Source organism: Punctularia strigosozonata, assembly GCF_000264995.1.
Source record: "Punctularia strigosozonata HHB-11173 SS5 unplaced genomic scaffold PUNSTscaffold_5, whole genome shotgun sequence".
Taxonomy (NCBI): domain Eukaryota; kingdom Fungi; phylum Basidiomycota; class Agaricomycetes; order Corticiales; family Punctulariaceae; genus Punctularia; species Punctularia strigosozonata.
Window position 1 is genome coordinate 93543 of NW_006767437.1, and position 23281 is coordinate 116823.

At 53.6% G+C, this 23281-nt stretch overlaps 10 protein-coding genes across 10 annotated transcripts in view; 3 read left to right on the forward strand and 7 right to left on the reverse strand.

Moving 5' to 3' along the window:
- Positions 1–3593: 3593 nt before the first annotated feature.
- Positions 3594–6379, reverse strand: PUNSTDRAFT_142987 (glycoside hydrolase; the record flags this gene model as incomplete). Its single annotated transcript, XM_007382624.1, has 13 exons — positions 6085–6379; positions 5972–6026; positions 5478–5916; positions 5331–5420; positions 5164–5272; positions 5041–5105; positions 4757–4987; positions 4574–4703; positions 4425–4517; positions 4214–4372; positions 4059–4162; positions 3887–4006; positions 3594–3830 (listed from the first exon to the last, which is right to left on the reverse strand). Exons 1-13 carry the CDS (start codon positions 6242–6244, stop codon positions 3594–3596), a joined length of 1992 nt encoding a protein of 663 aa, XP_007382686.1. The 5' UTR covers positions 6245–6379.
- A 512-nt stretch (positions 6380–6891) lies between these two features.
- PUNSTDRAFT_133209 (uncharacterized protein) lies at positions 6892–8601 on the forward strand (the record flags this gene model as incomplete). Its single annotated transcript, XM_007382625.1, has 2 exons — positions 6892–7715; positions 7779–8601. 2 exons carry the CDS (start codon positions 6892–6894, stop codon positions 8599–8601), a joined length of 1647 nt encoding a protein of 548 aa, XP_007382687.1.
- Positions 8602–8843: 242 nt separating this feature from the next.
- On the reverse strand, positions 8844–9451 carry PUNSTDRAFT_133210 (uncharacterized protein; the record flags this gene model as incomplete). Its single annotated transcript, XM_007382626.1, has 4 exons — positions 8844–9005; positions 9057–9110; positions 9175–9276; positions 9329–9451. The coding sequence occupies 4 exons, from the start codon at positions 9449–9451 to the stop codon at positions 8844–8846; spliced, it is 441 nt and encodes a 146-aa protein (XP_007382688.1).
- A 1241-nt stretch (positions 9452–10692) lies between these two features.
- PUNSTDRAFT_133211 (uncharacterized protein) lies at positions 10693–12577 on the reverse strand (the record flags this gene model as incomplete). Its single annotated transcript, XM_007382627.1, has 8 exons — positions 10693–10831; positions 10890–10921; positions 10986–11130; positions 11190–11749; positions 11804–11924; positions 11977–12227; positions 12278–12393; positions 12445–12577. 8 exons carry the CDS (start codon positions 12575–12577, stop codon positions 10693–10695), a joined length of 1497 nt encoding a protein of 498 aa, XP_007382689.1.
- Positions 12578–14712: 2135 nt separating this feature from the next.
- On the reverse strand, positions 14713–15346 carry PUNSTDRAFT_66781 (DNA glycosylase; the record flags this gene model as incomplete). Its single annotated transcript, XM_007382628.1, has 3 exons — positions 14713–14814; positions 14875–15143; positions 15196–15346. The coding sequence occupies 3 exons, from the start codon at positions 15344–15346 to the stop codon at positions 14713–14715; spliced, it is 522 nt and encodes a 173-aa protein (XP_007382690.1).
- Positions 15347–15847: 501 nt separating this feature from the next.
- PUNSTDRAFT_85763 (uncharacterized protein) lies at positions 15848–16622 on the reverse strand (the record flags this gene model as incomplete). The annotated part of the gene is made up of 2 exons (XM_007382629.1): positions 16539–16622; positions 15848–16488 (listed from the first exon to the last, which is right to left on the reverse strand). Coding segments are annotated over exons 1-2 (654 nt in total), but the record flags the coding sequence as incomplete, so codon positions are not given.
- A 329-nt stretch (positions 16623–16951) lies between these two features.
- Positions 16952–19259, forward strand: PUNSTDRAFT_85764 (carboxypeptidase Y). Its single transcript, XM_007382630.1, has 13 exons — positions 16952–17199; positions 17251–17363; positions 17424–17459; positions 17516–17646; positions 17699–17809; positions 17864–17966; positions 18013–18100; positions 18157–18181; positions 18240–18357; positions 18429–18492; positions 18549–18710; positions 18762–18963; positions 19016–19259. Exons 1-13 carry the CDS (start codon positions 16973–16975, stop codon positions 19082–19084), a joined length of 1449 nt encoding a protein of 482 aa, XP_007382692.1. The 5' UTR covers positions 16952–16972; the 3' UTR covers positions 19085–19259.
- Positions 19260–19350: 91 nt separating this feature from the next.
- On the reverse strand, positions 19351–20835 carry PUNSTDRAFT_119920 (uncharacterized protein; the record flags this gene model as incomplete). Its single annotated transcript, XM_007382631.1, has 5 exons — positions 19351–19600; positions 19661–19814; positions 19870–19959; positions 20021–20159; positions 20230–20835. The coding sequence occupies 5 exons, from the start codon at positions 20833–20835 to the stop codon at positions 19351–19353; spliced, it is 1239 nt and encodes a 412-aa protein (XP_007382693.1).
- Positions 20836–21514: 679 nt separating this feature from the next.
- Positions 21515–22607, forward strand: PUNSTDRAFT_66729 (uncharacterized protein; the record flags this gene model as incomplete). The annotated part of the gene is made up of 5 exons (XM_007382632.1): positions 21515–21780; positions 21833–21885; positions 21933–22031; positions 22084–22408; positions 22457–22607. The coding sequence occupies 5 exons, from the start codon at positions 21515–21517 to the stop codon at positions 22605–22607; spliced, it is 894 nt and encodes a 297-aa protein (XP_007382694.1).
- Positions 22608–22832: 225 nt separating this feature from the next.
- PUNSTDRAFT_51689 (histone-fold-containing protein) overlaps positions 22833–23281 on the reverse strand; it is a 1019-nt gene continuing 570 nt past the window's right edge. The window contains exons 3-4 of the mRNA XM_007382633.1: positions 23066–23252; positions 22833–23007 (exon numbers count right to left, since the gene is read on the reverse strand). Coding sequence (XP_007382695.1) covers positions 22837–23007; positions 23066–23252 — 358 coding nt within the window. The 3' untranslated portion in view covers positions 22833–22836. The remainder of the gene's footprint in view (positions 23008–23065; positions 23253–23281) is intronic.

Sequence of the window (23281 nt, forward strand, 5' to 3'; positions counted from 1 at the left end):
GGCGATCTGGGCCTGCCATCGCTCCCGCAATCGTGGGATTGCTTCTTCGTTTAGCGCTTCTTGGGCGCGTGATGATGGCGTCGTGGGCGGTCCGGGGAACGGTATCCGCTTTCCCCACGGAGTTTTTAGTTGAGCCTCTTCCAAGGCGTTGTGTTTATTGTAAGCATCCTCAAATTCCTTCGGGAATTTGATGTCCTTGATCTCTTCGTCGGCAATTGCGCTTGCCATTGTCAGTATTGTCGGACTATTATGCTCAGAGATGTCTGGCATTCGTGTTTCTTGCTCGTGTGAGTGGACCACTATCTTGGGTCGCGGGCGGAGGCTATTGAATCTAGGCTTGCTTCCGAAAGGAACGCGGTTTCGGCTTCGTTTCTCCGGACTTAGCCCATTTGTCGCCTCCTCCGGTCCTCCCCCCTTCCAATTCGGCAGGGATTAGAGTACCGTCACGTAGTTTTATTGTCCGGCGCTCAGGAATTATTGTAATTCCATGTTTAGCGCAGAACGGTAGGCCTACTACGGCATCGTAGTGAGCAATATTCGCTACATCGAAATACCAATTGGTTTTGATGCTTCCGAGAGCGGTACGGGAGTATCCGCCATGTGTAATCTTCGATCGGCTACCCTTACAGCCGAGTTTCAGGGTAATTGGATTTTCGAGCTCGAATACGTCGAGTCCGCATATCTGAGCAAATTCAGTACTGACTGCGTCCGTATTCGACCCTAAATCGAATAATGTCCAGGCGCGGACGCCATCAATCGATACGTACGCTGCAAGAAGTTCAGTCCATGCTTTCGGATACTTTGGACGACTGAGATTGCTGTCCCGATGTAGCGCAGATCGGATAGCATCTCGCGCTTCACGCGGTGGGTCTGGGCGCTTGCCTTTTTGGGAAGGCTCGGCGTATGCGAATGGCGCTGGGTCGCGCCCATCATCGTGGGTGCCATCGTCACCCACGAGTAATTCATTCATGAATACAACGTCCCCTCCATCTGACGAGTATTCTTCATCAAATTCATTGCCCTGATGGGCCTCGTAGGCCTCTAGATAGTATGTTTCCTCATTTTCCGCATTCTCTGGGGACGCGTTCTCATTTTCGGCGCCTTCCGGCGCTGCCTCGTGTTCGGCCTCGGCGCGCCCATCATCGGCGTCAATAGCGTTCATCTGGGCATTGGCGGCGTAATGATCCGCGGACAAGTGTCCCTTCTCACCGCACGTCCGGCACGCCAGATGAGCTATCCTGGGATTGAATCGCGGCTTCGCAATGTAATTAGCATTCTGGTTGGGCGCGTTCCCGCGTCCGTCTCCCTTCGCGTTTCCTGTAGCGTAGTTCCCTGTATTGGATATTTTGACAGGAATAGCATTCGATTGCGCAGGATTCTTTGTGATTCTGTACAAATCATCTCTCGCTTGCCGGGGGCGGAACGAGTTTCTATTGCCTCGGCGGTTATCCCCGCCTCGATCGCGATCTCTTCGGTCGTCATGCCGCTCCGGTGATTTGGCTTTGACGGCGTATCCTTCCTTACTTCTTCGAAGCGCCATCGCGGCTTCTATCGCTATGTTAGAATTCTCGTAGTCAATCGCATACCGCAATATTTCTCTTAATTTGGTAATTCCAACGCGGACTCCTTTGTTCCTCATTAGATGGGTTAGGTACGCTTGTGGCAGCTTCATTAGGAAGTGTTCTGATATGTCAACCTCAGATGGGGGTTGCAACAATTTGGACGAAGCTTCAATTAGTTCGTCGAAGAAGCTCTGTACCCCGGCTTCCGGGTCAAATTTAATTTCTTTATACGTCTTTATTGCCTTTTCAGGCGTAATGTCTATCACAAAGCGGTCGAACATTTCGATCACTGCTCGAGTGAAACTGAGTACAGGGATCCCGGGGTTAGTTCGGGAAACCTTGAGGCGCCACCAGTGACGCGCTTTCTCGCCTAATCGGGCAGGTGTGTGCAGCTTCCGTAGAAGGTCGCGGCGAGGTCCCGACAGTCCGGTAAGTACGAAGTATTCCAGAAGTGACTCTAGCCAATCAAGGAATTTGTCCGCATCGTTTTGGCCGTTCCATGCCTCCGGTGTCGGCGGCTTCTGACTCTTTGTGTTAGGGTCAGGCTCTACATATTCTCCAATGTAGGTTTCAATCATATGTTTAATTCTATTATGATATACTGTGCGCAGGCTTACACCTGTGAATTCACTACTGAATGGGATGTACGATCCTTCGCGCAAAATTCGCATGTCCTCATCGTCTGATCGCGGCATGTTGAGCCTGGGCGTATCATTCCCCGATTCATCGCCGCTATTCCCATTCGGGTCAGATCCGGGATCTCCGCCTCCTCCAGGGGCGTTTCCTCGTCCTCGTCCCATTCCTCGTCCACTAGTGCGTTGGCTTCCTCCTCCCGAGCGGGAGTTCCTTCCACTACTGGACGGTCCACCCGATCCTCCGTTAGGGGTGCGGTGGATAATTTGTCTCGGCGCGGCGGGGGGCATAGAATTAGTCGGCCCTTGTGGCGCTCTGACACATGTTTGAGCGGCCCGTCCTACGGGTGGTGCATTGCCATTGTTCTGGGTTCCCCCAGTTGGGTCTGGATCCGCGTACAGATCGTCTTCCTCGTTAGTGGCCTGGCGGCCTCGAGGGTCTGCCGTTGCGGCACGTACCTCATTTTCTTCTTCTTCGGTATCGCCCTCGTTTCCGTCACCACGAGGGGCGATGAATTCTCTACGCGCTCTGCCGCTCTTAGGTGCGGTTTGTTTTCCTTTTCCGGTGCTTCCACTGGTTCTTTCGGATCCTTCCGCGGTCTCGGCCTTGTTCTCAATGCTGAACCATTCTGCTGGACCGATATCCTCAAGCTTTCGCTTTTCCATTCGCCGCTGTAGTAACAATAGTTGTAGATAGTCCTGTCCTTTCTTTACAGTAGTTTGTTCTACAATTAGATTAATGTCTTCCATTCGAAGCGGACGCTTTCCGCCTTGGTTCCATAGTCTTTCGGCTATGGTCCTCATCCCGATTAGATCGACGGGCTCAGTTAGGTACGAGGGCGATAGGTGGCCCCCGTCCGATTGATCGTTTCTCACGCTGCCAGGCTGCCCTTGGCGCCTGCCTTTCTTGTTCTTTGTGGCTTCATAGCCTTCGTTAATAATTGTACGGGCGTCAAGATCGATGCCTGCGCTTCTCAGCGTGTGAGTTCCGGACATTCTCATGTACTCGTTGTTTTTATTTCAATAGTATACGGCGTGTTCAAAAAAGTGTAAAGTGTATAGCTTACGTAAAGCTATGCTACGACACGACTAGACCGACACAGAACAGAACCGAGTGTATATTGAGCTGAAAGACAACGGTACAGGTAGTTCGTGCGTAGTTTATATGTCTCTGGCCCGGAATAAGGTTCTATGGGCGCCATATGATCCTTCGGCGCCCTCGCAGTATTGTGAGTGACCGCGCCCAATGAGGCGCGGTGTTTCTTGATTTACATCATGCCGCCTTCGGCGGCTTACAAATCTTATCTACGGTAATATTATACTACCGTTACATCTGCATTCATCACCACTTGTTTCTATGCATACAGCATCGGACTTGCGTTACATCCGTATGTACATTTCAACCCTTGGTCGGGAATTGGAAGACCGCCACGCTCATCGGCGGGAAATCGTGCGTGAAGCTGCCGCCGACGATAGAGACCGTCTGGTTCTTGGGCGTCACGTAGTTCGGGTTATCGAGGGTATTATATCCCGCCGCGTCGGGCCCGCTGAGAATGGTGGCAATACCCTTGTTGCCCTTGACGGTGAAGTCAAGAGAGACGGTGGTCGAGATCGTCGCGTTGCCCGCGTTTGACACCTTAAGACGAGATCAGGAGGTGCATCGGCGGTTGTCAAGGATGGACGTATAACTACCTTGAGATACACGACGTTTGTCTTGTTGTGAATACTCGCTACCCAGTATAGCGGTGCGGTTTCGGGCGATGAGATTGGTTCGGTGATGAGGGTATTGGTGCCCTTGTTCGTGCTGAACAACTGCAGACGGGGTTAACAGGAGCCGCCATAGAGGGGAGGAAAAGCCGCAAACCTTCTGTACGTAGTAAGAGATGCTCCTCACTACGCTTCCAGCATCGAAAGTCATGATGTCGGGCGTCCATTGATAGCTATCGATATGTTGGAGCGACGGAGCATCTGCACCAGTGTTCAGCCGACCGCACGTCGTTATGGAATGTATTGACTCACAAGCCGAAGCAAAGACAACGTCTGCGTTACGTTCCATGCCCGTCATGAACGCAGCCTCCGCGCTGGCACCCTGCAAGGTCGGATACCGCAGTCGACCGGTGTCGAATGTGCCAAGCGGGTCAGAGTCATTGGTAGAAGTGACCGCATATTCGCCGACAACTGCAAGAAACGCATTAGAATAAGTGATAGGAAGGACGGGGTCTGCGCGCACAATACTGCGTTCCGTTCCTCGGGTAGTTGTCCCAATCAAACATGAATGCAGCGGTCTCGAACCAATCCGGGGTTTGGTACTGGTGATAGTCAACTGTAAACCGAACGTTAGGACACCAAAGGGAGGAACAACTCAGAAAACGAGCATACTCTTGTGGTAAGGCGGGTCCAGTGCCAAAGAAGGGTACGATGTCGCAAGGAACTCGAGCTGCGGATACTTGGCGCCGATTTGAGTAACGAACATATTCCACCTGTACGCCTGGTAGCTCGGTTCTTGGAACTGGGTGTGTCGCCATCAACATCCGCCGCGCATTGTTGGACTGGACTGCGAACCTGATCCTCGTTCCCAATCTCGATGTATCTTAACTGGTACGGCTTTTTCCTGCCTAGGCTCGCCCTCAGGGCTCCGTACTTAGTCGTCTTGGCATCACCGATGATGAATTCTATTTCGTTGATGGCGTCGTCGATGTATGGTTGGAGCTGATCCTCAGGGACGACGGGCCATCCACTCAGGTTGGCATAGTCGTTGATCACGATGCCATCCCAAATGCCGAGAATAGGTTCCTATGATCAGCAATGAGTACCGGCGTGACATGTGACGGCGGGGTGGATCGTACAGCTCCCAGGTCCTGGATGAAGTCCAGGTACTCAATCAACCCGAGACCGTCCGTATTCGGGTATCCTATTGGCGAAGCGTCAGCGCGAGGCACGGCATAAACGGAGCCGATGGCACTACACACCCCAGTTGCCCCACCTCCCAGGTCTGTTCTCCAGCGGACCGAGGGTTTCGTTCCACTTCCACCTGTTGTTGAACCCTCCGGGGTCAGAGCCTCCGCCCGTGGCCGTGCCCTAAGCAAACGCGTCAGATTTGGGGATGCAACCAACGATACATAATCCGAGTGCCAACCTCCAGGTTGTTGCCTCCCAAGCGCCACAGTCCTGGCTTGGTCTCCGCGAATGCTTGGGCAATGTCAATGCGCATACCGTTCGGCCGATTCTGTGATTATACGTGAGCATGCCACAGGTTGGGCAGCTCGATAACGGCTAGGCTCACGTTCCAAGTGGGCGGAAAGAGCGTGAAGAGCCCAAAGTAGACTGTCTTGCCGGCCGCCTTCTTCGCGTCCACGGTGACGCTGAACACGTTGTCGATGCCGCTGGCCGAAAAGCTCGGTTCGAGCGTGTACTCGAACTTTTTCCAGTTCTTGCCGACGCCGGAGAGCGTCTTGGACGCGAACGTCGTCTTCCCGTCCGCGCTCTTGAGCGCTGCGGTGATGGTGCCGGAGAAGGAGGACGACTTGGCGTAGAAGGTGCCCGTGTATTTCCATCCCTTCTGCACTTTGATGCCCCAATAGCCGGTGTTGAGCGCACCGGCGGCGCCCGTAGTGCCAGTAGGGACGTCCACGCGCAGGCTGTTCGGAAGGGCAGACGAGACGGGGCTGGTGTCGTTCACGACGGTAAGGGTGGCACCACCCGTTGCGTTCCAGGCCGTAAGACTGGAGAGAAAGCGTTAGCATGCACGAATGGATCGTGATTCGTAGATCGACGCACGCTTCAGCCGTTCCAGGGAGTTGGACCTGGAAGGCGCGGTTCTGGAGGAGCTCCGCTACGACGAAAGTTAGCGATCCGTGATCGTAGGATAGTTTCATATCGACCGGACGTACCGTATAATCCTCCGTCGCCTGAATGGTTGATATCCTCCCACATGTAACCGTATATGGTGCTTGGGATGGTGACATTCTTGGTTTTTGTAACGCGAATATCGAGCGCGTGGCTTCCGGTTAGGATAGCACATGCTGCCAACAGAGCGAGCAGCGCCGCCATGGTATTGGCACGGACGGATTCCCGCTGTCCTTGGGCACCATGGGATGTTGTAGTCGGGCGATTTTATGGCAGGATATACGATAAGCAGCGGGCCGCCGTGCTTAGGATCGCGCGAGCCGCGGGAAGGTGGGCGGGACCGTCGGGACGACATGTGAGCGGCGGGGGGCGACATGGCGGCGCCGTGACCCTGTAGAAACGAATCACGAGAGGTCGGTGCGGGTGGACATGAGGATCAAGCGAGAGGCGAGGCTGAGGACGGCGGGGCAGGTGACCGTCGACGGCGAGTCCGGGACGGCGAAGCAGGCTTCGGCGACTTCTTCCTGAGATCAACATCCGCGTCGGGTCGCACGTCTTTTCGCATCATGACGTCATCCTGGCATATACTTGGGTGCATATATGCATTGTTCGGTGGACTGATCATGCTGGACTGAGGACTCGATGCGCAGATGTCCCAACGAACAAACGTTCATCCATTTATAAGTGAGGCTTGGGGGAGATATGTCGATGAGGAAGTGAGGGGTCACTCGGATTGAATACGGGTGTGACGCGACGCGTGCGCGGTGTTATGCGGATTACTTATAGTCACGCCGCCAACGATCAACGTTCCAACGCTGACGCCGAGAACTGGCCGTCGATTGTCGCAATAAATGCGCCGCGCGGATGGCTTCGACAAGAAACCTCTCCCCAAGACGCGTCCAGTGAAGACACCGGTCTTCCAATCCGCGTTCGATGCGCCAGGCTCGAAGACGACCGCTGCGGCTTCCGCCGCACCCAAGCCGTCAAAGCCTTTGGTAACAATCCCCCGCTTCGCGATACCGACACCCTCGGACCCTCCGGAAGCTGGGCCCAGCAAGCCTCCATCTCACTCGCAGACCCGAAACCCATCGTTCGTCTCCGCAGATGCAGCTCGAGCAAGGCTCCAGAATGCCTTGGCATCTTCATCTTACAGCGAACGACGACAGGAGCACCCCGAGTCTGAGCCACCCCGTAAGCGCCTCAAGGCCATGATCCCCGGAGAGAAACTGCGAGCCATGGTCATGAACGCCAGACCCGCGTCCCCGACGACCCTACCCCAGAAACCAAACACCGCTGTCGCCCTCCGGAACCGCGCTGAGGACGCAAGCTCGAGCTTGAGCCCCGCTCCGAAAGGCGCACTCAGTCGGATTCCCAACTTCATCATCCCTCAGAAGCGGTCTTCGCCTGCCTCCTCGACCTTCCTTAGGCCCCTCCCGCCTCCTCCCGTGATCCTACCGCCAAAGACGCAGAAGGAGCTTAAACCGCTCTCTGCGATCCGCATTGCGCAGCTCACCAATTTGTCCACCCCTTCCGGCCCCTCCGAGATCGCCGCGCTGTTCGCGTCCTTGTCTGAGCCGACTGGCTTCCGCACCCCAGCCGACAGGGAGCTCAAGCGCGGCATCCTCATCAGTCCCCGAAAAGGTCGGATGGACAAGGGCAAACCCAAGTTCCTCAGGTCAGCCCCCTTTCCATCAAATGACGCCTCATTTCCCTTCTAACGACGGAATCCTGCGTGTAGAAACGGCCTGGCCGCACGGGCGTTGTCTGTTATGAGCGCCCGCGGCAGGAATTTCTGTTTGTGGGAACATGAGCTTGAAATCTATCTTGAGCAGCGCGCGAAACGCCCGCCATCGCCGGCGCCGCCTAGGTCGGCCGCTGGTTCCTCGCTCGTCGCCTCGTCCAGGCCTCGCATGTCCGCCGTCGCCATACTACCCCCGGACATCCGCTTGCGCATCAAGCGCGTCGTGATATCTCCAGAAGACCACTTCGTCGCCCTACGACCGCCGTCCGCTCGCGCTTCGGCGAAGCATCCCGTCGGCATCGACAAGGGACAACCTGTCATCGCGCTCGCTGCGTGCCAGATTCTGTCAGAAGGGCCGGTAGACGCAGGAGCTCGGCGGCGAAACGCGCGAGAGAAGGTGGCCCGCGAGTTCAACGCGCTCGTGAGCGGGAAGAGTGCGCTCAAACATGAAGTCGACGTTCCCGAGATGCATGAAGGCGGAGACGAAGAGGGGGCCGCCGCGCCTTCCTTGCCTGACGTTGATGTGCCCCCGGCGCCCGAGACATTGGTGCTCTTCTCCGTGAAGGACTCGAGCACGATTTCGTCGCGCCTCCGTTTGGATCACCTGAAGGCCCTGACGGGACGGGAAGTGCGTGTGTGGAAGCCGTACTTCACCGTTGACTCATCGCCGGTTGCTACGTTGGTCAACGCTATTCGAGAGTCCGGAATCGTCACAAGGACGGACGGTGGCGGCGAACCCCCTGCACAGCGCCAACGGCCTATCGAAGGCCGAATCCTGTTCGTGACACGCTTCTGTATAGACCCACCACGGACCGCCTGAACGTGAACACGACCTGCTACATGCATACCGTGCGACTATGATCATGCGTACTCTACATCCATGTTGCCGTCGTGCACACGCAGATGATGGAGGCTACACCCACGAAGCCACGCATGCTACGATGTCCATTGATCAACATGATATCGATATTCTGGCGGCCGACATCCCGCTACGGCCTCTCCGCACTCATTGCATGTCCCGCATAAGAATACCGACGCCCTTCAGCGTCGTTACAGTCGTCTTCATCGCTGGTATGCTAGTTCAGCGAAATGTTCGCGGAAATATGCAGAATCTTGGAACTCCGTGATGCCAAGAATCTTATCCGAGCCGGGCTCGAATCGGAAAGTCAGAATGTACTCGACATGGTAAGGGCTCCCGTCCCGTTTCAAGCCCGAGTCCGAAACCTGCGACGCACGTTATACTCCAATCTCGACAACCAAGAGCAGCGTGCTCACCAGGAAGACGATGCTGTCGGGTCCCTGAACGATCTGTTTCGGTGGCAACTCGATCTAACACATTGGGTCCGGCTCAATGGTCTCTCGGGGGAATGGACGTCGGCGGAATCACGTCTACCTGCTGAACAACTTGGCTGAATACGATACGGAAGTGCTCAAGCATCTCTTTTTTACATCGTGGTGCCTCTGCGAGCTTTCCCAACGACTTTGGCGCGTATTCCTACCGTCAGGTATAAATGTACAATGGACGTGGAGCAACAGGATTCGCTCACGTGAAAGAAATCCGGACTATCCGACGTCAGCCCGGCGATGCGATCTACGACGCCGTCGGTCAATGCCCTGCAAAACGCTAAGGCGGCGTTCATCTGTGCGACATCGGTGAAGCCAGAAGACATTTTGTGAGCGGCTGGATAACACTGGGTAAGCACTGAGCGATACGCTCACTCTTAAAAGCATAGACGGAACGAAACCCACGCGACTCCTGTACTAGACACCGGTGTATTGAGACAAGAGTTGTCCAATGCCATGAACCCTGTCTTCCGGCATCTCTTGCGCTGGACACAAGTCAGAAAGGCCATGGCTCTACTGCACTGCTTTGTCTCTGGGAAATCAAGCCCGAAACGAGATCTTACCTTCCACCGGCATGCCCAGACAGCAAACGAAGGCCTATCGCGGTTGAAGATGCGCGAGATGGACTCACTTCTCCTGGTCTTAGCGCCATCGCGGCTTGGTGGCTGTCCCATTCAGACTTCCGATCAAGCTCGCCGGCCTTTACCCCATGGCGATATGCCTCGTGCACTGCCAGCCGCGCATTCGAAGCGTCATCCGACACGGTCGATGTCGTGAAGATAACGATTGAACCACAAATAACCGCCGCATCTCAACATGCAAACAGGTCATGAGGCTCCTGAATGTGGCCTCGAGAATTCCAGCATATTCCAGCACGGGCTCCGTGCCTTGTATGTGGGCCAACCTGAGCAAGCCGCCATCCAGGACACATTAACTACCAAGGGTTGGGTTGACGCGGACTCTGGCGTATTTCTGGCCTGTGACGGCAACACGGGCCATTGCTCCTACGGGAGTTTATCCGAGGACGGATAAGAGAAGCATGGCCCCGTGGAGAACGGATGCTTCGCAAACAGTTGCAGTCCAACATTCATTTCGGCCTCTGAACGAGAATGACATGCCCATGCATCAAACATAGCACTGCTCGATAAGGAATATACTTCGAAGATTGATTGCAACATTACTGGTATGTAATAGTTCGATCGAACGTCCGTTGATCTCAAGGTTCGGAGTACTCGCGCCGAGGCCGAGTACTCACCCGCCTCTGAACGCTCCTTGCTAAGTATCGAAAGGGCAAAGCTGGGCGAAAGGCGGCTCAAACTGGAAAATTACCCACAATCAACTATAGGAGCCCTGCGATGCTTGAACTCGTAAAGTCTGATACGTGCGACGATCATCCACATCAAGCGCATCGTGAGGCCGCTCGGTGTTGGCATTGCCGTTCGATGCTGACTGTCCGACCAAGTCCAAAAGTTGGACTTCGACTGCGGCATCATCTTCATCGTCTTTCTCAGCGTCCACGTCTTCTCCAACAGGGGGAAGCGGCGGCGATCCAGGATGTCGGAGACGCTCAACACGGGTTGAAGGCGATGCTGGGGTCGCTGACAGTGAACGCGAGCGCGCCCTGGTCATTGGTCCCCGAGTAAGGCCTGAGCGAGCTGCAGAATTCTTCCCAGCCCGCCGGGGTTTCGGTCGGGGCTTGCCCTTTGCTTGTGCGATAGAAAAGGGCTCCATGGAAGCAAGAGGAGCGCGCTCATTCGTCTTTACCTCCCGTATTTCGACTCTGCGTTGGGAGTTTCCTTGGGTACCGTGAGGGATACGCGAGGTTCGTGACGTGTCAGTCTGTGTTGGGCCCGGTCCTACCAGTGTGACCTGGCTTGTTGAGGGTGCACCCTGAGAGGGCGAGGGCGATAGGCCGGTACGTTGTCCGCGAAGACCAAAGGTTGAAGGCGCCTCGAATTGCATGTCGAGTTCATTATAGGCACCGTAATCCTCGAAATCCACGCCACTGCAGCCGTGGGGGTCTGTGTCAATGTCAAAGAGCAAGCACAAATAATGAGAACTCACAAATCAACACGCAGGTCCTCTTGCTCGGGTCTGTACTGGTCGTCGTCCGCCATGTCTATGTTATCAACTGGGGGCCTCTTCTCGTGTCCATCACGCAATCTCTTCTTCTTCGATTTCCGGTTCTCGTGAGCGCTCCCGGCTTCGGCTTGTACTTGGGCGGACTTTGAAGCCGAAGATCCTGCCGTAGGTGGGGCTTGTCCCCGATGGCTCGCAGTTCCTCCCCTGCCTTGCTCCCTGTGCGAATCAGAATCGTCGTCGCTAACGGTGAGATCGATCGCAGTGTGCCGAAGTCTCTTAGCAGGCCTCTGGACGGTTTCCTCGTCATCATTGTTGCTCCTGTCCACTTCCCCCTCCACTTCCCCCTCCTCCTCCTCCTCCTCCTCCTTAATGGCTTCAACGTAGCGCCTCTCGTATTGGCCGCGGCCATCGAGACGAGGCCTCATCTGCATCACAAAGCGGTTAATCATAGGCTTGAGCCCGCCTTCGTTCCTTCGGTAGTGCTCTTGGATTGATTGATACGAGTGCCTTGTGGTCCAAGGCATGTTACCACGCTCTTTGTGCTGTCGCAGACGCAGTTAAGCCAATTCTCGGGTTCCTACATAAAGATTACCAACCTGAGCAATGGCGCGTTTATAGATTTCATATCCACATCGACCCCCTTGATCATACGGATCCACGCTGGCAATATATCGGCACAAGCCAAGTTCGTCTTCGTGCGTCCAGGCATTGCGGTGACTAAAATCGGCTGAGATGAGCATCCCATAGCCCGAATACATATAGAACCCACCGAGGGAAATTACTCCGAGGAGGGCCGGGCATCTTTCGCACGATCAGACGGTCATGTTCATACTTCCCGGCCTGAATACACTCTCTGACAAAGCCAACGTGCTCTGGGAGCGGGTTGCCGCTGCCGAAATATATGACGGTCCGCAAGTGATTGAGGGCAGTGTCCGGTGCTAGGACGACGTCCGCGTCCGCCCCAAATTTGCATAAATCGCGCTTATTGTGCTTCGCGGGACAGATTTCGCCACCATTCACCTGTAAGATTGCTCGATACGCGGGGCAGAAAACCAAAAGAACATGCCTACCATTATTTGTTCGGTGACGCGGGTAATTTGGCCTGTGGTTAAGCGGTAAAAGCAGAACACAACGGGACGACCGTCCTTCGTAAAAAGTTCTGACGAAGGTTCTTGCAAGTCCTCGACTAAAGGCCGTACAGTCAGACAACTGAGCACTTTGGTCGGGAAAAGAATACCTGATTCAGGGTATACGTCATCGGGGTCTTCGCCGGGGGACCACGCTCGGAATTCTCCCCCCTCGAGGGGCGGAGAAGTGGTCCTCTGAGGCCTGGCAGATGAACCAGCCTCCCTCGGAGCCGTTCGAGCCATCAGGACGGAGCAGTGACACCGCTCAGAGGTCAGTGTACAATGGTTGGTGCCAGGCTGCTATATAGTATATGATTCTGAAACAGGCGCGCCGTGTTCCTCCCCGCGGCACCGAACGCGTCAGTCACGTGGACTGCAGCGTCTATGCAGACTGCCGTTCAATTGTTATGTGTTAAGATGCACTAGTACTCTTGCTCTATGTGTTTCCTTCTCGCGGTCATCTTCCGTCATACATCAACGAGCTTCTTCGCGAGGGTTACGCCGCTTACGACGGCTGTGCAGTGCTGCTGGACTCCAAACCCTGCTTGACATGATCGTTTCACTTTTAACGCCCGTCGTCGACTTCTAATACTCTTATATTCTGGAAGAATGGCGGACCATGTAAGAGTCCCTTCCCAACAAGCTGTCCGTACAGTGATATCTTGTTCAGGAAGCTAGTAGTTCGTTAGAATCGTACGGGGAACTCGATAAGTCATTCTGCCCATCGCGACTCAAGATTCAGCCAGTTGGCGTCGGCTTTTCATATACCGATCACGGAGAGACTGTGATTGGTTGAAATGAACTGACATCCCTCTCGGTTCCTCTACTGACCAAAATTCGCAGTGGACCACGGAGCAGGCGGCGGTAGATGCAGTTGCCTTCATACTCATCATTCTTGAATACTTCAATCACTTTCAAGGCCTGCCACTTCACATAGCTGGGGAGTCGTATGGTGCATGACACTACCAGCCTGTCGGTCGCTGCCTTATCGACGTTTAATCTAATCAGATAGGGACGATACATTCCGTTGTTCGCTGCAGAGATCTATGATCAGAATGCGCGACTCTCCGCCAGGGACTCCACCTTTAAGTCTCTCAACCTTACGTCGCTCATGATTGTTAGATCTCATTACATTTATTCAGTTTACTGCTAGCTCTTAAACTCGTACAGGAAATGGTCTTGTCGACACACACATCCAAATACCTGCTCTTTTATGATATTCAATGCACCAATGCTACCGTAACACTTGTAGCGCACATCTCGTATGTCCCCTGGGTCTTGTTCTTCCGGCGCATACTGATGCTCGTCCTTCAGAAGATGCATTTAGATGAGGGCAGTGGTGAGCTCGGGGTCGCATGCTGGGATGTGTTACTCACTTATATTACATTCTAGTTCATGCGGTGTCAGCAATGGACAGGCACTTCCTGCATCGATGTATGCGATCTGACGAGCTGCCAGGCCGTCGAGGATTTTTGCCTCAAAGAGCCGCTGGCTTTGTATTGCTGAAAAGGTATGAAATTCCCAGACTCTTCAGTCCGATTGCCTTGATGCACCGGCCAAGGCCTTCGCAACTACCACGATATCACAAAAATGTGCGAGGTGGAAGAGGACTACTGCTACAAGATCGTGAAGTGTGTTTCTAGTTGTCTTCTGGTCCATAGGTCAAGACATACCTATCGCGACCGGATGTTCAGAAACACCTGGGTGCTAATGTGCCCTTTGATCGGTCAGGAGTCGTAGGATCCTGCTTCATGGCGTCAGGTGACGTGATACACATGAACCATGACTATATCGCCGAACTTTTTCACCGTCGCATCAAGTAAGCCCATGCAATCTTCATCGGTGGTGTCAAGCTAACGATAGCCTATCCAGAGTTTTGATTCACATTGGCGCGAACAATTTTCCTTTTCAAACAGATAGGCGTGGAGCCCTGGATGTTTGCGATGGATTGGGCGGGGAAGGACCGATTCTTGACACAACCGTTAAGGGAGTGGAAAGTGGGAGAAACGGCGGGTAAGACCAGGTGCTATGGTGATCTGACCTACGCCAAAATCGATGGTGCTGGACATTTAGTGAGATCCGTTCATCTTCTTGGACTTCGCTTGAAGATTGACGTCCGACAGGTACCATATGATCAACCCAAGGTTGCACTGGAGCTTATCAATCGCTGGCTACTCGGAGATGAGCTGTAAGTTCGCCACTTTGTCAAGGAGCAGGGGGTTAAGGGCCGTATTCACAATAGTGTACAGTATATATGCATATATGGGGGTAAATATGAATTAGTTCTTGAGTAGATATAGGCAGGTTATCAGCGCTGGAGCTCGAAGCAACGTATTGGGAGAAGGGTGGCATCCAGCCCTGTGACGCGGGTGAACATCTCAGAGAACAAGACCAATGGTTGCCCAATACTCGAGATCGGCGTAACCCCAAGGGCCTCGATCTGGGTCCCATCTACGCCCGACAGTCGCCCATTTCCACCTCTGACAAGGATACGTTACTTCGGTGCCATCGGTACCAGTCCATAGACGTAGCAGACGTACAATGTATTTGATCAGCTCCTTATCAGTTGGCATGACATTCATCCAGTCTATACCCGGGTTGCAGAAAATGCGGTAGGAGTCGAGAGCGTAGCGGCCAGAGCCAGGAAGGTGCGAGACGGGGGTTGCCACTGGGTAGTTTCGGGATTTGTGCAGAATGCTAGGGTCAGGGGGAGCAGCGAGGTACATCTCAGATAGTTGTATGAGACGTTTTGCGCGCATCGACTGAAGGCCAAGGGTCTTGATCATATGTGTTAGCTCCGTAACATCCGCTGCGACATAACTCAGGCAAAGGACGTCGCGTTTTGTTACTATAAAACGTACCATTGGAAAGAGCCTGCGGGGAAGGCCATCGGTCCAAAATCTTCCAGAAAATGGGTATGGCGGTCCGTCCTGCAGTCTTGTTCAGGAGCATTGTTGCTATTAGGACCTTCCATGGATCCGAAGCAACTTTTTCTACTCCACGGTTCAGCATGCCTATACAGCAATGGTGTCACTTACGCACCCTGTATCAAGAGCGGCTTTGCTGCCAGTATTGCTGTCGCTAGACCGCTGTCGGCGCCGGGGCCGGGGCAGAGCTCGGTTCTTGTATCCCGTGGCAAAAGAGTCTTAATATCTACGTCACCCGAGTCCGTCGGGTTTATGAAGCACGTAGAATCTGTCGACGGCGGTTTGCCCTGCTGGAAGTATTTCGACACTATTACAGTGTCAAGTCCTGGATTTCGCGGAGGACGCGGCTTCCGCGGCTGTCTCGACTTAGGCGCATTTTCAGGGCTGGGAGAGAAGTCAGGCGAAGTGCTGCACGCTCTTGCCGAAGATGACGAGTTGAAGTAAGGAGATACCGTTGCGTGTCGAGAACTCTTGGGCATGCTCGTCAAGAGAGGCGGCATCATCGCCACCGACTCTGACTTGCTTCTCTCCACGTTCGCTGTGATCACAGACACCGATTCGAAGTCCTGACCTACATAGGGATACACCATGGCTCATGTCGAAAACTCTACACCAAAAGTCCTCGCGTATCGCGTACAGTCTTCCGACCCGATGGAGAAGATACGTGCCTGTTAGCAAATGTCTTATGTGATTGGAACACCACGGGCCTTGCGGCGGACCGACGACATGCGGTGTCCACCACGGCGACGGTTGGAGAACTTCTCCCCTCAGAGTGCCTCCAGTGAATATGTGACCCAGCCCAGTGATGAGCTTCCCAGTCCCGTACAAGATCAACCCCGCACCGTATACGCAACCGCCAGCGATCAGAATGGGGGACGCCACGATGATCGTGAATCCCTTGCTGAGATCGGAGAGGATGCTCTCGCGGCTTGCTCGGTTTCCGCTCTCGAACTCGCGTTCCTTTACATCCCATTCCTCCGCCACACGGGGGTCAGACTGTGCCTCGCCGACTTGTCGCATCAGGCTGGATATTCGACGCTGCTCCTCGATGGGGCTTGCCGGTCTATTCGCGCAGGCATGCTGGCGCGCTCGGGTGGCCTGCTCGAGCTCGAGGAGAGCGGATTTGATGACCGGGCTCTCTGTGTATGCTGGTGCCGTCAGCTCTACGATGAGCTCGCTATTCCTCGCATTGGACTGATCTTTGATGTCATCGACAGCGACGGGGAGCTTGTGAATCGTCAGATGCGTGATGAGAGCTCGTACTTCTGCGTGCTCACGCTCGCGTAAACCATAACCAGTCTATTGTTGGCCGATTCAGTTCGATACGCTTGCGCTCTAGCTGAGTTATAGGGATGTATGGCCGTTCGCCGCTTGGACTCTGGGATTGGCGAGATCATCTCTGCTATATAGACTGATTTGTGTCAGCCGGAGCAGGCCCTAGGGCACACGCAGTCTAGCGCAGCGCTACATGGATATGATCGTAGTTCGGAAGTTCGGAAGTGAAGTGCGGGGATAGTCAGAAGCGCTGGTTTTGATACAAGCTATGATGAGCGCTATCAAGAGGCAGACGCACCATGGCTTGCGCAACGAGATCATGCCGACTGCGACTGACTTCGCCCGCAGGCGACCTTGCGGCGCAGTCATCACAGGAACATAAACCATTTCTATTTCTATTGACCCGTGATATGGACAACCGCCCCACTCGCTGGACATGCATCGCTTCATCGCCTTGATCATCGGCTGTGCGCATATTGTCGCCAGCAGGCAGACGTATGCAGATCAAACGCCTCTGAGAGGAAGCGTCCCGAGAAACGCAGTGAACACGACCTTCCATGGGGTAGAAGCTCTCGACTATGACCACTACACGCGATTAGAACATCCCGAATTTCCTCGCCACGGTGTCCGGGTGAAGAAGACAAATCTATGCGACGGTGTAACGTGAGCAACGTATCTGGCGTGCATCGAGAGCCCCCATCACACCATCAACAGAGCATACACGGGCTATATCGACGTCGAAGCAAGACATTTGTGGTTCTGGTTAACAGAGAGCGACAACAATCCATCCAACGATCCAGTAGTCTTCTGGACAAACGGAGGTCCTGGTACGTACCGCTGACATCTGACTGAGGCGGTTGCTACAATCGTTGAATTCGTGTTGGCAGGTGCAAGCAGCTCCCTTGCACTGTATGGCGAATTCGGTGAGCGAAATACAAGGGGTCTCGAGACTGTGATGAATGTTCTTTGTTCACGGCAGGGCCATGCCGCGTTCTGAACGAAAATACAACGGTCCCTCACCCCTATGCATGGAACCGCAATGCTTCTGTGATCTATATAGATCAACCTATCGGCGTCGGATTCTCCTATGCTGATCACGGCGAGTATGTTGTGAGTGGTCTCCGTTTCCGTCGAGGACGCTGAATTCATTGATGAATGCTAGAGTACAACCGAAGAAGCCGCAGTGGACGCTGCCGCTTTCATCGCAATTCTCTTCGAGCATTTCACTCAGTTTAAGGATGTGCCTTTTCACATGGCAGGAGAATCGTACGGTGTAAGAATGTTCACGCACGTTGTGTCACAAATCTGTACTGGAACTTGATCGCAGGGACGGTACATCCCGTTGTTCGCCGCAGAGTTGTATGATCAAAATACTCGGCTCGCCGCGGCCTCTGGCATAAAACCTGTCAACATCACATCCGTCATTATCGGTGAGCACAGTGGCAACTTGAGCGAGTCGATACTCAGGAGCTGCAGGCAATGGGCTGGTTGACACTCACTCGCAGTTCCAGGCTCTATACGACTTCCAGTGCACAAGCGTCGGCAAAACGGTCCTGGACATCTCGTATGTTCTTGATGCTCTTCTTTCCTATAGTTCGTAGCTTCTCATTCCAATCACAGCACGTGCGTCCGCATGAAACAAGTGGTCGGTCGTCTCCGCGCTTGCGCTATCCTCCTGACTGACGATTGCATGGACCTCACAGCTGGCGAGATGCAAAAAATGGCAAACAGCAGCGTGCATTGAGCAATTCGAGCATATGAACTGCCAGGCCGCCAGCGATTTCTGCTTGGACGAATTCATGCAGCCATACGTTGCCCAAAGTGAGCATGCGAACCTTCCCTATGGGCTTATCTCTAGTTCTGAGGATTTTATATCCTCGCCCCTTTCGCAGATAGGAATCCATATGACATTACGCAACTATGTGAAGTCGATGACTGGTGTTATAAGATCAGCAAGTGGGTACCATATATGGCTGGTTTCCCCTAGTAAACTAACTTGTCCGTACTTGAAGGGACATATATTTCTACCTCTTGCGCTCTGATGTTCAAGCGAATCTCGGCACCGACGTAGATTTCAGCAACGGGAATCAGCTCGCAACGCGGTTCCACGCTGACGGTGATTTCTTCCACGAAAACCATGACTATGTGGCTGCCCTGCTTCACCGGGGGATCAAGTTAGTCTTCGCTCCATTTATTTCTTTCAGCGCGACGAATAGTACTTTTAGAGCCCTAGTTTACGTTGGCACATATGACTTCGTCTGCAATTGGGTTGGTGTTGAACAATGGACCCTCAAGATGGAATGGGTTGGTCAAGGTGGCTTCGCCAAACAAAGCCTGCGCCCGTGGACGGTCAATGGACATCCCGCTGGGAAGACTCGGAGCTACGGTGGACTAACCTATGCTACTGTCGAGGCCGCCGGACATTTAGTACGTTCGAGATAGGATTGAACAGCACCTCTCTCATCGTCTCCTGCTCTAGGTGCCGTATGACAAGCCCAAGGAGTCGCTGGAGATGTTGAACCGGTGGCTCTTCGATGGAGAGCTCTGATTGCTTGCAGACCGTGCATGCAACTCGAAGTCGCTCAATACTTCCGGTGTGCTATGCCCAAACCAATACATTGCCCTTGACGTGCTGTAGCGGACGCACGCTGAAGTGGATGGTCCTGTGGTAATCTGCTGAGCGCCATGTATGTTACAAAGGCGATGAGGTATTTGGCGCTAACTGGCAAGAATGCATCGGACGTTTGAGAGCATGGTCGATTTATGATAGGTGACTCAGCAATATAGAGTACATCTGTGCATGCTTCGGCTATATCATCTTCGGGTCCTTGCGCCAATCCAAATCTCCACTGGAGGATCGCCACAACCCGCCTTGTGGGCGATTTTCTCGAAGTTTATGCCAATGCTTTTTGCCATGTCCCATAGTGACCGTTCTGACACATCGCGCTCCTTGTAGCCCATCACAATTACTGGCCCCGAGTGCGAATTACCAGCGCGAACCAACGCAGCAAGCGTTCGGATGAGGGACGGGAAGGAATCAGTGTTATAAGTGACATCAGCCATGCTAATATATCGCAGCTTGATCAGAGGGTAAAGCAGCGATCACAAGGATAAATGCTCGCACATAATCGCGTCGATGTGACCATCAGAAAGGACCTCGGCTGGCAAAGCTCCGTCATCCCAGTCCAAAATGAGAGCATGCGGGTGCGTGAGCGAATCCGCATGAAAACAGTTCAAATTGTGCCTGATGTTCTTCTCTAGCAGAGGCATTGCAGATGCTAAAATGGGGGTATCAAATAGGAGGAATCAATGGGCGAGTGATACATAACCTACGGAGATCTGTAGCGTATATCCTGGACTCAAGATTCTCGTATGCGGCTCGTAGACTAGCCAGGACGACAGAAACAACTCCGGTACCAGCACCTGTTTGGCCGCCCGAGATTAGCAACTTCAGTACCACCATCAGAAATTCGCTATGGCCCACCCAATTCTACAAAGCGCCGCACACCAGCACCAAATAATACCTCATGGGCTGCTTGTGAAAGGGCAGATCGACAGCTGTCAGGGCGATTCGCTTCGTCTACCAGCCAAGAGCTTAGACCAATGCCACTATCCCAAAGTTTCTGAAAACCTTAGTTCGTGTAAACGGACACATCGCCGGATCGCTCGATAGCTGCTATCGAGTCCACTCACTTTGTCCAAGTCAAATGATGTCTGCTCAGTGATTCGGAGTACTTGACGAGGCTCAGCCTGAAGCTGATTCTCATCGCTAGTTTCTGCTCTGGAAATACTAAAGGAGAGTACTCGTTCGATTTGGTCCTGTTTAGCTCCGAAGCTTGCGGATTTGGTGTTACGTCGGGTGAACAGGGTTGGCATTGACGCTACCGGGAAAATGGTGGCAGTATCATCGGCATTGAGGTGTATTTCGGGTCCCATAGTATGCAAAGGAGTTTTGGTCGTCGAAGGAGGCGAATGTACGTTCGTGCCAGGACCAACCAATGGAAAAGCGGTTAAAATCAACCTCCAAGACTGCCCTTCCCTAATTCCGGGTGGAAGAGGTACGACTACATCTTTGTACGCGCTGTCTTGCCCCTTCCAAGTGGTCAGCTTGATGGGCTTGGTTGGAAACCTGATGATTGACAGGTCGGTCGTATCTTCGGTCCATGAGCCGTATATGTCTGCTATACCCTGATAGAGTTCTGTCCGGAGGTCGTTGGCAATTTGCGGCTTTATTGTGAGTTTGTCGATGAGCTGTGCTTGAACGGGGGGTGTGCGCAGGAAAGACAGGTAATAGTACATGGCGCGGGCTAATGGCTATGTCTTCCCATAGATTACCGGCTGATGCGGAGGCAGCCTGACCGAGATATCGAGGTAAATAATGGTGCAGTCCTGTGGGTGTTCGAGGTAGAAGGATATCGTCGTGGTTTCCGCGAAAGTCGTTTGCGACGGTTTCCGCCACAGGCTCAACGGTGACGATGCTTTGCTTCTGCCGACGACCATGGCCTCGTATACCTTTACGGCCCCAGCAACGGCGCTCAATCTTCCGCTCAACTACACTAGCCAATGCTACCTCATCTGCAGGTGTAAATTCGAAGCTGATACCATCCTTCCGTGAAAATGTTGCACGGTCCGCGCCAACGAAACATTTCATCGACACTATACAGCGCCCTAAGGTCGGCAGGCAGATACTGGTACGTACCTGATAGTCGTCATCTCGATCAAAACTTACCCCTCTCGCACGTAGTTCGCATTCGCGGGGACATTCGTCGTCGTCGTGTTTGCTGCAGCCACTACCAGTGCGCATACGGAGAGGACCATTTTGGCCATGTCCGAAATGAACGAGGCTTTCCCTCAACTCCAGAAACGGCTTCCGACAAACGAGGAAATGCAGCGAGTGCAATACTTGGCGATGGGCACGGTAAGTTCGTGTCGTACGTACATGCATTGCTTACCGATGATTACTTCGCATGCAAAGGCGATGCAAAAGCGATTGGCGGAGATCAAGGATCGTGTTGAAGAATGGCCTATTGCATTGAAGAACTTGGTTTATTGGAGCTACGTGCAGGTTGCACAACCGTGGCTGGACGCGAACGAGGGGCGTCGGACGTGTTGGAAGATATGCATGGTCAACACTGCTATATGGATGGCGTGGCAGGTTCCACGACTGCAGCCGTTGATGCAACGGCATTTCACGCACAATCCCCTTAGCGGCTTGTCATATACAATATTGACAAGCATGTTCAGGTGAGTGGGTGATGGCGATATATCTACGGGAACTCTCTGACGAGAGTGATAGCCATCGATCGTTGTTACACCTTATAGCCAACTGTATGGCGTTATCCAGTTTCGGTGAGTTTGTACCCGAACATTTGTACACGACGCTTACGTTTTTACAGGCTCGGCTGCGGGTATCTACTTGGCAAGACAACAACACACGAAGGGTTGTGAACGGGAGTCCACCATTCGCTACCACCTTGAAGCATTTATATTGAGCGGTCAGTGAAGCCAAGCCTACCTCATGCATCTCTAATGACGGTATGTCATCAGCTGGTCTTTTCTCCGGCCTCATCTCGCATGTTGCCTCTTCCAAGATTCTGTATCCCATGATGGTTAGACGACTCACGTCTTCAACCGCTGCTGGTAACGTAGCGAATGCTACCCGAGACACCACTGAACAAGTTTCACGGAAGAATGCCATACTCCCGTCTCTGGGCATATCTGGCGCTGTGTATGGCGCTGTCACCCTCACGGCGCTTGCATTCCCAGACACGGAAATCTCCTTGATGATTCCGCCTACTTATCCGATACCAATTCAATACGGCGTCGGGGCGCTAGTGATGTTGGATATCATTGGCGTGCTCCGAGGTTGGAGGTGAGTGCTGATGAACCTGAACAGGCCTGGGCTCACGGCCTCCACTAGATTTTTAGATCATTATGCCCATTTGGGCGGTGCAGCATTCGGAGTTCTATATTATCATTACGGACCTAGGACATGGAATACTCTCAGGTGTGCAGCAGAAGACGAAGGCAAAGCACATAAACCTTGGCGGGTGGATCCAGGACGTACCTAATCCTACGTAACATTCCTAGGCATTCACTGTAGTCAATGCTAGCCGGGGCCAAACGTACGGAGCACAAGTCGCTTTGCTCCACATACTGACATCTCGGCGAGATATACAATCAAACCGGCATAGGTTGCAAAACATAAATATATAGAACACAGAATACGCGGCGAAATAATGTATGCCCCGATTAGCGCCTAACGCACAGTTAGGGGCAGCCTCAACGCATGGATTGGACTCATGTCCTCTCGCCACGGAGACGACGAGCAAGGGCAAGATCCTTAGGCTGGATGGTAACGCGCTTGGCGTGGATCGCGGCAAGGTTGGTGTCCTCGAACAACGAAACGAGGTAAGCCTCGGCAGCTTCCTGCAGCGCCATGACCGCGGAGGACTGGAACCGCAGATCGGTCTGAAGACGAACGGTCGAGTCAGCATGAGTCACGACGACGCCCGAAGCCGCCGCTCACCTTGAAGTCCTGGGCGATCTCTCGGACAAGCCGTTGGAACGGAAGCTTGCGAATAAGCAGCTCCGTCGACTTCTGGTACCGACGGATCTCACGAAGAGCTACGGTACCAGGGCGGAAACGATGAGGCTTCTTCACACCACCCGTCGCAGTCGCGGCCGTCTTCCGCGCCGACTTGGCGGCGAGCTGCCTTGCGGGGCGCCTTGCCTGAGGTGCAAA